Source organism: Cygnus olor, chromosome 3 (genome assembly GCF_009769625.2).
Source record: "Cygnus olor isolate bCygOlo1 chromosome 3, bCygOlo1.pri.v2, whole genome shotgun sequence".
Lineage (NCBI taxonomy): Eukaryota > Metazoa > Chordata > Aves > Anseriformes > Anatidae > Cygnus > Cygnus olor.
In genome coordinates this window covers 39268919-39280955 of record NC_049171.1, presented here as the reverse complement: position 1 = coordinate 39280955, position 12037 = coordinate 39268919, and the positions used below count along the sequence as shown (strand labels likewise).

General features: G+C 38.7%; 1 protein-coding gene across 1 annotated transcript in view; it reads left to right on the top strand.

Annotated features, from left to right (window-relative positions):
• MDN1 (midasin AAA ATPase 1) overlaps positions 1-11665 on the top strand; it is a 99056-nt gene extending 87391 nt beyond the window's left edge. Inside the window, 9 exon segments of the mRNA XM_040551200.1 lie at positions 1108-1265; positions 3065-3154; positions 4168-4283; positions 4886-5060; positions 5675-5748; positions 5840-5954; positions 6918-6981; positions 8820-8962; positions 10672-11665. Of these exon segments, the coding sequence (XP_040407134.1) occupies positions 1108-1265; positions 3065-3154; positions 4168-4283; positions 4886-5060; positions 5675-5748; positions 5840-5954; positions 6918-6981; positions 8820-8962; positions 10672-10860 (1124 nt within the window). The 3' untranslated portion in view covers positions 10861-11665.
• Positions 11666-12037: the final 372 nt, after the last annotated feature.

Sequence of the window (12037 nt, the reverse complement as noted above, 5' to 3'; positions counted from 1 at the left end):
TAGCCAGCATTAGCCTTTTTTTCTAAATCGGTTAAGTGACAGTGGTTTGCTGCGTTCTTTCAAGTTTATGAATTTCTTTGAAGAAGTGAAAACCAAGCGTTTTTCCACAGTCTTAAACACAATGAACTGGTGTATAACAATAGATACTCCAGTGACACCAGCGTCAGCACCACGTAACTCAACTTTTTTTATTTGTAACTTTGGATAAAACATCAGGAAGTTGAGGACTGAACAATACCAGGTGACATAGCACTGAAGTGTCATTGTCTCACTACTTTCTTTCATAAGTGGAAAATAAAATAAAACTGGGCTGCCTCACGCAAGTTTAATTTTGGTGAATTTAAGTAAATGAAACTATAGCCTGGAAGTTTGAATGGTTTTCATATCAAACAACACAAAAGCTGGCTGGAGAGAGAAGATGAGTTTTACCAGCCTGAATTCGCCTTTTCTTCTCCCACTCTCTTCAGGTTTAATCTCTTCACTTAAATCTAATAAGAAATTTATGGTACAGGCATACGTGTAAGCAGTCTGTTTTTCCATGTAATTTTCGAACAGTGTGTACTGAAACACTTCAGTCTTGTAAGCAAGTCATGCTTTGTTCTTAGAATAATTCTTAAAAAATAAAAAAAATTAGTTGTTTAACACTGTAGTATAGTAGAAACAAAAATAAAAGGAACTCTTTAGTCCAGTCCTTTATTTGTAAATTGAATTCTGATTTACAGGAAATTGTTCCATTACTAAAGCAGAGAGTAAAAGATGAGATAAGATTGCTGTTATCTTCTAAATGATCACTTTGAATGTTCTCAAATTGTTTTATTCTTCCTGTCACTTGGTCAGAGAGGACGTGTAGGTTGAAAAATGTACATCACTGATGGAATTTTCAAGCATTAAAGATTTGTTCACCAACACTTGGTTCGTTTTGCAAAATAGTTTGTTCTCTGAGTTGCAAGGCCTTGTATTCACTCTGTTCGTAGAACTGTCTCAACATTTGTGCACCTCCCTTAAAAAATAATGCCTGAGCATTACAAAACATTGTGAGAGACTTTGAAAAGAGTCGAGATGCAATATCAATTGCTGTATTGTGTGACCCACAATTTGTGATTGTAGGACTAGGTGAAGTGGAGCCTGAGATCCAGAACTTTGACTCTGAAGATGTTAGTGACCCTACAACAGAAAAGTTACCAAAAGTGACTGAAGAGAAGCCGGAGAGAAGCAAGGAGTCTACCATACATACAGCCCATCAGTTTTTGATGGATACTTCCCAGGTATGATACCTAATGCATCTCCTTACAACCACAGAAACTGTCTGCTTTCATTGACCTGAGTTAATGACGCTCTGTGAACGCCGACGTTTAGAATTACATTGATTCAGGTAACTCAGTAGTGTGCTTTTCTTTAATAGCAAATGAAAAGTAACACAATACCAACTGTTGTATATGCAGCTGAATGATGCATTTAAAATGGAAATTCCTCCGCATCCTTAGTAGTGAGATCCCATCCTCACTCCTGAAAAGAAACCTTTTGTTTGTAACTGTCGAGAGCTGTTTTGCCCAGATGAATCTCCTGATAAAATGTTTGAGTGGAGCAGAAAAGCAATAGGTAAGGGTGTGTGACCTTAAGATTAAAAAAAAAAGGGTTCAGAATGATGAGACAGCTATGTATCAGTGACCTTAAAATACCACTGTGGACAAAAAATTAACTTCATTTTCATCATTGGCAACACACTGCTTCCTTAAAGCTAATTGCAAACATTCTAGAACATTTGCAAGCCTTTTATGAGCTTTGGAATTAAAAAATATAATGTTATAGCCTAGATCTTCATCCTAGATCTTAGTATAACACTGTTTTCCAATTGGTACTGGTAGCTGTGAAAAGCACATTTTATCATAGGGTTATGGCGTAGAAGCAGTTGGCGGTGTATAACCAGTTGATGAAGAATTAATACTTCCAGTGTCTGATTTTTAGAAGTACTGAATGTTCACGCTCATAATAGTGTGTCTGGAGTACTTCGAGGGAAGTATCTTACTGTTTCTACGCACACCATAGAAGGTTGTTCCTATACACATCGTGTGCCAGCTAGACCTGATATTTCTACCTTCATGCTAAATGTGAAATGATAGCCCTTTGGGAAGAGGCTGCTGAATGCAAGTGTGTTGTTCTGTCAGAATAGAAGGGTGCTCTTTTTCAGTTGACATGCAGAACCTGAAACAGGAGGGGGAGCTGTTGCAGCATCACTTAAAGAGTAAAGGAGAAACATTGCTGGGGGAAAAGTGCAAATCTCATCTTTCAGCAGGAGAGGGAAGAAGCCCCCTGCATGTACATTCTTCCTCCCTTCCTTAAACCTGCAGTAGGTGACAAGTGGGATTGTTGCTGCTTCTGAAGGATTTAAGTTATTGATACTGTTGAATTTGCATTCACAGGCTTATTTTTCTTAACCCAGTAAACCTGTGGGTTATGCAGACCATATACGTCTGCTTGTCTAAGTCATGGTTTTGAAAGTAAGAAACAGAAGCCGCTGAAATTACAATAAAAGTTGGAGAAATGTAATACAGCTTAGGTATCCTTTAACAGAATGGCTTATCAAACAGTATGTGCTGGCATGTTAAGAGGAAGCTGTCATTCAAGCCTTTTGAAGTGGTTTGAATGATGATTTTTTTTAAAAACTGTAATTAACTGAAGAATATTTTATTTTGGAAGATGATAATGCTACATAGTATAAAATAGTTTGATCTCCATTATACTGACATTAGATCTGGTGTTTGGCAGGATAGTTCATTCAAATTGTCTTGTGGTTCTGTACTTGAGTATTTTCAATGTCTGTATAGAAGTGCCTAGCTTTGTTTATAGGTAGGTATTGGGGGAGGGTATTTATACTTCATGTACATGGAAGCTAACAAAAAATGAGATTTAGAATGAATTTTTCATTCAAATCTTTCAGGTGTTTTTGTGTCTAAAGGAATAAGAACAATGCACGTTTCCTTTTTTATAGTTTGCTAAGGTTTGGGGACCAGCAGATACATGAACTTACTTTACTGTCTCATAAATCTTGTAACTGCACTTCTAGCACATCATTAGAGATCCTGAAGAGCTGAGAAAGGAGCTTGAAAGGCAGTTGGAAGCTTGGCAAACACAGCAGCCTGGAACTCCAGAGGAGGTTAGTGGTCTCATTTTAGTGTCAACTCTGTCTTAAGAATCCTACCATTCATTATTTTACCTTGTTTTACTGCTGAAGTGTTGAGGAAGTCAAGCAGGCTGGAATCTAAACATTCAAAATTGTGTGATTTAAATGCTGGGTTTTGTTGTTATGTTTAACTTATTATCTAATAAAACAAAACAACAGTGTTCTTAAAGCAGGGTAATGTTTCAGATCTTGTTTTGAACATGCTGTGTGCTATTTGCACAAAGTTACTCCGCTGGTAACGACTTCTAAAACTTGCATCATTAAAAACGTTTTTCTTGGCCCTGCCAAGCTCATTCCATTTTGAGTTGTCACCTGCAGTTAAGTGCTGGATGCAGCTTTCACAAAATTATGATTAACACAAGCTGCCTTCCTCAGTTGCAGTGGGGGAGTTTGAGCAAGAGAACCAGAATCCGGTGGTAGATACTTGCTCTGACTGTCCTAGTCACAAATAATAAGCCATATTTGGAAGTCATTCCTGGATGAAATTGCCAGTGTAAAGACTTAATCATATTGCTGAATTATAATTTATGTAAGTAATGTTATTTGTGAGGGCTGAGAGAGAACCTTTATCATAGAATCATTTAGGTTGGAAAAGACCCATAAGATCATCCGTCCAGCCATCATGTAACAGTACCAAGTCTACCACTAAAGCATGTCCCCAAGCACCTCATGCCCATGGCTTGCCTTCATGCAATACGAACTACCAGATGGTAGCCACTGCAAGGTTTTCCTGTATCAACAGCAGTGCCCAAGTTCCTAGAGGAACAATCGTTGTACATTGCAGTTTTGTAGCAGCAGGGAACATTCTTATTCGAAAGCAAATTGTTGTCCTTACGTTTGTAGAGTGCTTACAAGACCCCTGTATAGTTTCAGCTGATACTAACTCCTCCTTGGTACGCAGAGGTTTGTTTTCTCTTTCAGGCAGTGCTTCCCAACTTTTTACATAATTCGCTTTTTATTTTTTTCTGTGATGTATGATGTTTTAGGAGAAGGAAGCAGCCCAGTTGTGGCAGAGGTATTTAGTACTGACAGCTCCTCTGTCACAGCAGCTTTGTGAACAGCTACGGCTCATACTGGAACCCACTCAGGCAGCCAAGTTGAAGTAAGTTGGGTCTTTCTAAAGTTTCTTTAAATGCCTGTCTTGGGAGGTATTTTATATCTCTACAGTTAAAGTTCTTACTTTGTAGCAATTATTCCGATTCGCAAATGCATTAATTTTACTTCCGTATTGGAACTTCAGGTTATTTTATGAAACACAAATGTGATGTAGTGGTAAGTACTTATCCTGAGGATATTGCCTCCTATCTTTTTTTCTCCTGTGCAACTGCTGATCAAACCAACTTAAACCTGTGAAATGCTGTTGAGTCACAGATTATGTTAAATGTCAAAATGCTTATAATGTTATTTCAAACTGGAGGGGTCTAAATGCAAGGTCTTCCATTTTAGGTACCTAGGTTTAAGAACTTTTTAAGAGCACAGAACATCGATCTTGTATTAGAAATATGGGCATTTTATTTTATTTTTATTTTTATTTATACCTAAATACAGATATTCAGAAATAGTAATTCTTATATACTTATTTTACTTATTTCCCTAAAATATTTTAAGTATTTTGCTGCATACGCTGCAGAGGTCAGGATCTCTGGAATGAGGTATTTTATTGATAAACCATGTAACTATGTATTTTTCTCTCTTAACTTTCAGAGGAGACTACAGAACAGGGAAAAGATTGAACATGCGCAAAGTGATTCCCTATATTGCCAGTCAGTTCCGGAAGGATAAGATCTGGTTGCGAAGGACCAAGCCCAGTAAACGACAGTACCAGATTTGCTTGGCTATTGATGATTCCTCAAGTATGATAGACAATCATTCTAAACAGGTAAAAACATTTAAAAAAAAAAAAAAAAAGGCACTTTGGAAGGACTATGAAGAAACTATCCCTGGCTGATGCATATGTCGGCGGCTCACCTGTTTCATGCAGAAGGTGGTGGCTGTTGGAAAGCTGGCTGGTGATTCTAGGGCAGTTATTTTTCTGGTCCATGGGCTTGAATTCTTGTGATTTCAGCCTCTTAAGATTTGTTGCTAAAACTAAACTGATTAGATAGAGGTCTGCATATCCACTGGAAAATTATTTTTGTAGTTTTCTTAGCTATGTAGTTCATGGGGGGATTAAGTATTACTTTGTCATAGCTCTCATGTAGGCCTTTATGAAAAATGCACGTTTTCTTCAGTCTTTATTTCCCTAGCCTGCCTAAAGTGGTATCGCTGTCTAAGTTAGTCAGCAAAAGTCCTCAAATAGAATTAGTGTGTTTTTATGTCAATGACTACCTTACAAATATAACAGGAAAAAAAAAAGATAGGTAGCCTCTTCATTTATTTTACTAGATAGTGAAAAATAATTTCAGTAACATTTTTCATATTTCATATTGAATACTGAACTGTGAGGAAAAACTTGTAGTACCCCATTTTTGATTTAACTTCCTTCTTTAATAGCTTGCGTATGAATCCCTGGCAGTCATTGGGAATGCACTGACTCTTCTAGAAGTGGGACAAATTGCTGTGTATAGGTGAGTTTATTTTCAATATACACGCTTTTCTTTAAGATTTTTAGAGCAGAATGCAAGTACTGGTTTCACCCTATAACTTTTTTCTCTAAAGCTTTGGAGAGACTGTTCAGCTGCTGCACCCCTTCCACGAACAGTTCAGCGACCAGTCGGGGACACGGATATTGCGCCTTTGCAAATTTCAGCAGAAAAAAACAAAAATAGCTCAGGTACGCAAGAATGCCTTCAGGGCACCAGGTTTGCAAATTCTCTCCAGACCAAGACATCAGCAGCTTGGTGGTTTCATGATTGCTTTAACTTTTGCTGGTTGTTTATATTTCTGTGTACTAACTCATTAGATAACAGTGAGTTAGCACATGATTTTGTACAAGTAGGGGTTTTTTTCTCACTCATAGTTCTGATTTACGTCACATTTAAACATTCATCTTTCTCTGTGTCGGGTCTCAAACATTTCTGGGTATAAGCTCTCAGTCTTACTCTTGTCTCTGCCCCAGTGACAAACCACATAACGTTTTTTGGGAGCTTGAAGGTTTATGTCCTGGATTCCAGGAAGAACAGCTTCGTTTGTCAGGCTGTATGTTTGTCAGACTTGGCTGTTTCCTGAAGAAAATAACTTTCTGTAGTAATACTTTCTGGACTCCTGCAAAGTTTTCTGCTTTTAAGAAGGCTTTTGTACTCTTACCTTCCCAAATTTGAAGATGATGTTCTGTTAATACTAAATGAAAAAGGAGAGACCAAAATAGCTCAAATGTAATCTTAGAAATAGCAAAATTGGGAGTATTTGACAGCTGATGTCTTATTAATGGAGAATATGTGGCTAGATACATTTGTTTCAAGTCAAAGCCAAAGAAGTTCAGCCTAGAAATAGGGTGTATTTTTTTAATGATGTCATTAATCACTTAAGCAGTTTACTGAAGTTTTGATGGCCTTATTAGCAATGGAAATTTTTTAATCCAGACTGAAGGATTTTCTAAAGATTCTCTAATTCAAAAGCATGTACTAAATTCGAACAGGAGTTAATGCAAGAAAATGCCAAGGAATGCATCTGTGTAGGTGGTCAGGCTAGACCATCTTGGCATTTAAAATACAGAAATGTGTTATTTAAAATGTTATCGTTACTATGCTTAGTATTTTATAAGGTAACTTTATCTTCTTATTTGTTTCTTCTGCAGTTTCTAGAATCATCGTCAAGTATGTTTGCTGCAGCACAGCAGCTGTCTCAAAATATTAATCCAGGTGAGTTTTTTTTATTACTATGGTTGCTGCTGAGGCAGCACAATGCCCCAGAGTCACTACAGCCCTAGAGTAATACCTTCACAGAAAGACTGGGATGACACAGGGATGCCACTTGCCTTAGGGCTGCTTCGGGTTTTGCTTTGTCCAAAGGAATGTTTGGTTAAAGCTTAGCTCAGATACCAGAAGACACCTACCTCATATCTGTCAGTAATTCACTGAAATTTTGTTTAAAACTTTTTAAAAAGGTGTGCTTTACCGTACCCCGTTAGGTCATGTTTCCAGATCATGTTTAAACCCTAGGCAGTGCCTGCTTTCAAGCATCATCCAGCCTCTTAGCAGCCTGAACTCCCTCAGCATTTCTGGTCTTGACCTCAGCACTTTCTGTGAGCAAGAGCTTGACTTACATAGGTATCCAGAAGCATGCTTCTGAGGAGGATACGTGTTTGCCTCCGACCTGCCTTTCACTGTGATGCAGACTTAGGTCATGAGCTTCTTGAGTTTCCAGGAAAAGCTGGAAGGCTTCTTACCTCATGCCTGACCCACAGTTAGACTGGTTACCATTTCATGGCTGACCCACAGTTAGCCTAAAAGACTGCTTCGTGCTCGTTAGAAGCTTATCATGGTGACACCCATATTTTCAAAAAAGTTTCCTTTGTTAAAGTACCCCAAGAAGTGGGCAATCCAGGATTTATAATCCATGGATGCTTCTTTGCCACAGGGTGGCTGTTGGGATATTCTGAGTGGAATCAGCATCCTGTCCTGGGGAGTTAGGTCAGCGTGCAGCAGCATGCCCCAGAATCGGGGAGCTAGCAAGAGAAAAGGCAGTGGAATATATCACCCCTCTTTGTAAAAAGGGCAAGCACTGCCACATTTGGTGCTTGTCTGCAGAAAAGGAAAAAGTGTTCTGCATCCCTCCCTAGCTATTATGCTAAGGGGGATGAGAGAGAGGGGCTGTGACTGTAGTTACTGTAATTTCCATCGCATTAAAAGATAGTAGACATATAATTTAGGTAGAATACCTCTTTAGAGGGAAATATCTCTGGCTCTGGGGGCAACTTGAGCAAGTAACATGTCTCCAGCAAAGTGATTAGTGCTGAGGAACCCAGCATTTGTGCCGGGTATGTGTCAGGGGGTTTACTTCAGACTAGCTCCTCTGGTCCCAAGTCCTGAATGCCTGTCAGTGGTTGCCTTGGCTGTGCCTCTGGAGCCTGTCTTCTGGTTTAGCTTCATCCAAAAGTAATCCCTTCTGTGCCCTCCAGCATCATTTTGTGAGATAAGCCAAGCCTGGTAAAGAGGGGAAAATATGGAAACCTGTCTCAAAGGCACAGTCTAACTGTGCTGTGTTCCAAAATGAAACACTGTTATAGACACATCCATAGGTTCCTGATTTTGGAGGAGTAGATTTGGACTCTTTCCATTTCATTGCAGCAGCTGCAACTTCACCAAGGCTGGACTCTTAAAATTCAGCCAGTATTTAACTCCTAGGCACCTACCGGGCATGAAAGAGAAGCCTATGACTCAATTCCTTATGTATATTTCATGCATTTTTGTCTTTTCTTGTGCTGCTGATGGTCAGTTGTGGGTTTTTTGTTGTTTTTTTTACCAGTTGATCTCAATGGTTTCATACAGTGGGAAAAATAAACAACAGGTTTCTTTGACCCACTTGTAACAGCAGCTAAATGTTAACTCACAGAATTCTACTTGATCAAGACTTAACTTCCTTAAGAAAACTCTGGGGGTTTTCCCATTATAGCCACAAAACTAACAAAAAAATGTCTGTTTGCCTTTTAAATGCCTTACTCTAATTTACTGGATTTTTATTTTTTTCTGTGCTCAAGAAACAGCACAGCTGCTTTTGATTGTATCTGATGGAAGAGGACTTTTCTTGGAAGGCAAGGAACGAGTGACAGCAGCAGTCCAAGCAGCTCAGAATGCCAATATCTTTGTTATTTTCGTAGTGTTGGACAATCCTAATTCCCGGGTAAGTGAGTGAACAAGGGAGAATTATTAAAGTGCTGTGAGTGAAAACCAATGCAAATCTTTTTCTTCTCTTTGTAGTGCTTTACAGCTATTTTATCTTTTGTAGAGGTCAAAGATGATATTTAGGCCAACTTCAGTTTTTCATGTGTGAAATATTCTAGGATTTCTTCCTATCTTTATGTTTATCCTCTTTAGTATTTAAAAGCATGCAGAAAAGAAACAGTTTCCATGTTACAAAGCCTAAATAGGAACTCCCATCTTAAAATATAATGGTTGTAGATTTTCTTCACCAGAGAAGTAGCTGGCAGGCTGGTAAATTCAAAGTTTGAGTGACCGTGGAATCACAGAATGGTTTGGGTTGGAAGGGACCTTAAGGATCATCCAGTTCCAGCCCCCTGCCTGCCATGGGCAGGGATGCCACCGTCTAGCCCACATTGCCCAAAGCCCCATCCAGCCTGGCCTTGAGCACCTCCAGGGATGGCGCATCCACAGCTTCTCCGGGCAACCTGTGCCAGGGCCTCACCACCCTCTGAGGAAAGAATTTCTTCCTTACATCTAATATAAACCTCCCCTCTTTTAGTTTAAAGCCATTCCCCCTTGTCTTATCCCTATGGTCTCCCCAGAGCCTTCTCTTCTCCAGGCTGAACAACCCCAACTCCCTCAGCCTGTCTTCACAGGAGCTCCAGCCCCGTGATCATCCTCGTGGCCCTCCTCTGGACTTGTCCTGTATCCGTGTCCTTACTGTGCTGGGGACCCTAAGCGATGCATTCTTCTGTCTCAATTTTGATAGAACACGATCATTTCTGACAGCAGTTTCCACTTGATATGACAGCAGGAGCCAGTATGAGATTAACAGACAGAAAAGAGCGTGTGAGAGTTGTGCCTGCGTTGAGAAAACTGGATAGCATTTAGTAGTTGGGAAAGAGGTGTTTTTAGACTTCCTTGTCTGGGTAGTGAAATATCTGGGAGCTTTTCAGGGAGAATCTGTAATGTAATAAGTGAACAAACTTGAGTTTTACTTTGAATTTTGTGGTGAAGATTCTAATTTTGTAATTCAAACTTTCTTCTTGTACCTTTTTTCATAGAAAACTTGCCTGCTCTATTTATTGTTGAAAAGCTAACAATTTTCTTTCTGATAAACTATTATAATGCTCTGATTATACCTAGCCTAGTTATGCTGGCAAGCTAAAATTCTGGGCAGTGAAATGCCCTTTTCACAAGGTTTATTAATCTTCTGAGCTTCTACACTGAGCAAATAAGAAGTTCCTCTACAAGAAGCGGAGATGGAATTTAATTTGATTTTTTTTATGTTGAAATTAAAAACATTGCTAAAGAATCCTGTTGCATTCAGTCAATGCACAAATGCAAGTTAAATTTTTAGCCTTAAAATGCTTACAGGTGACAGTGTTGGGAAGGCACTAAATGCATAAGTAAAGTGATAACAGTAAAATGAAGTTATAAAATACTAAGGAAAGCAGGATTTCTTTATAGAAATTGGTATTGCAGGAGCTTGATTAAAGCTCTTTTGTCTAAAAGGGCAAAAACATTTAACAGCTTAGTGTTCAGCTTTTGATTTGATTTACCGTTGAATACTTGCGCCTTTCAATATTAAAACTTTATTAACCTTTAACAGATGAGGAATTACAAAAATTTGAAAAATAGAATAATTGATGCATGTAGTTGTGTAGTCATGTCAGTTCTTTTTTACAGGATTCCATCTTGGACATTAAAGTTCCTATATTCAAAGGACCTGGGGAATTGCCAGAAATCAGATCTTACATGGAAGAATTTCCATTCCCATTCTACATGATCCTTAGGGATGTGAACGCTCTTCCAGAAACTCTCAGTGACGCACTCAGACAGTGGTTTGAACTGGTGACTGCCTCGGACACTTTGTAGACTTTGTAGACAAAACTAATACCTTATTGCTGCTAAACTGCTGAAATACATGAAACGACATTTCATCGGAGGGTTCAGGAGGTCTCTTTTTAAGTAGGATTAATGTACAAGAGCTGCCCTCTGGCAGCCAGACAGCCTGAGAACAAAATGGTTTAGGTGTCTTCTCCCATGTTTGTCAGAGGAGATTATGCAATGGTGAGACGGTGTTTTTTCATTGCTTGTTACGTAAATGATGTAAAACTTTCTTCAGTTTCTCTTGTATTACATTTTTTTCTTTTAAGTAATAAGTTATTTGTAATGTTCAAAGAGGTGAAGTTATTCCTACTCCTGTCTATTGCAATAAGAAAAATCAGTCTTGCTTCTTGGAAGGCATTTCTGTGTTAGAAGTACTTGAGCTGAGAAGTACTTGAGCTGTCTTGCAAAAAAGCTCTCTTTAGCTTCAACCGAGTGGTTGGCCACCTCTTTGGGAAGGGGTGGGGGGAGGAAATGGGTGAAGCAGATGGTTTTAAGCAACCAAAAAGATTAAGTACTTGAATACTTGAAACTGTTCTGCAGTTAAACGCGTCCAATATAATTGTTGCTGATTTTTGTCTGATAATATCATCAGGGAGTTTGATGAATAATGCCATATAGTAATCCCTGTGTTATCCGTTTACACTGTGAAGTTTGCCCCAGTGTCCAAGGCAGACATTGAGGACATGTTTCATTAATAAGATGTCTTTAAAGCATGGACATGATTTTTCATTGCAGAAGCTATGCATCTTATATAGTCTGTTCTAATAAAAAGAGGTACCACTGTTTGTAATCATGCTGTCTGTCCTTTTTCTTAATTTATTCAAGCTTTGATCAACTGAATTTGCCACATGGAAATAGATGGCATTCTCTTGCAGTGCACAAATCTGAATTTTCATATGAAAATGTATTCTGGTTTATGTAAAACTTCAGCATCTCTTTTATGAGGATATGTCAGCGTGGAGCTTTGATTAGTGGTCTGGTCTTTTGACTCCTCCCTGGTCTGTTCAGACAGTGAAAATGTGCAGGAAACTTTTTAAAATGTGTCTACTCTACATCCATTGAAGATTTTCTTTATGTACAGAAATTGAAGGTGTCTAACTTGAAGTGTGGTGCAGGAGTTGATCAGAAAATGGCTGGAACATGGGTGCGTTCCCGAAAATGT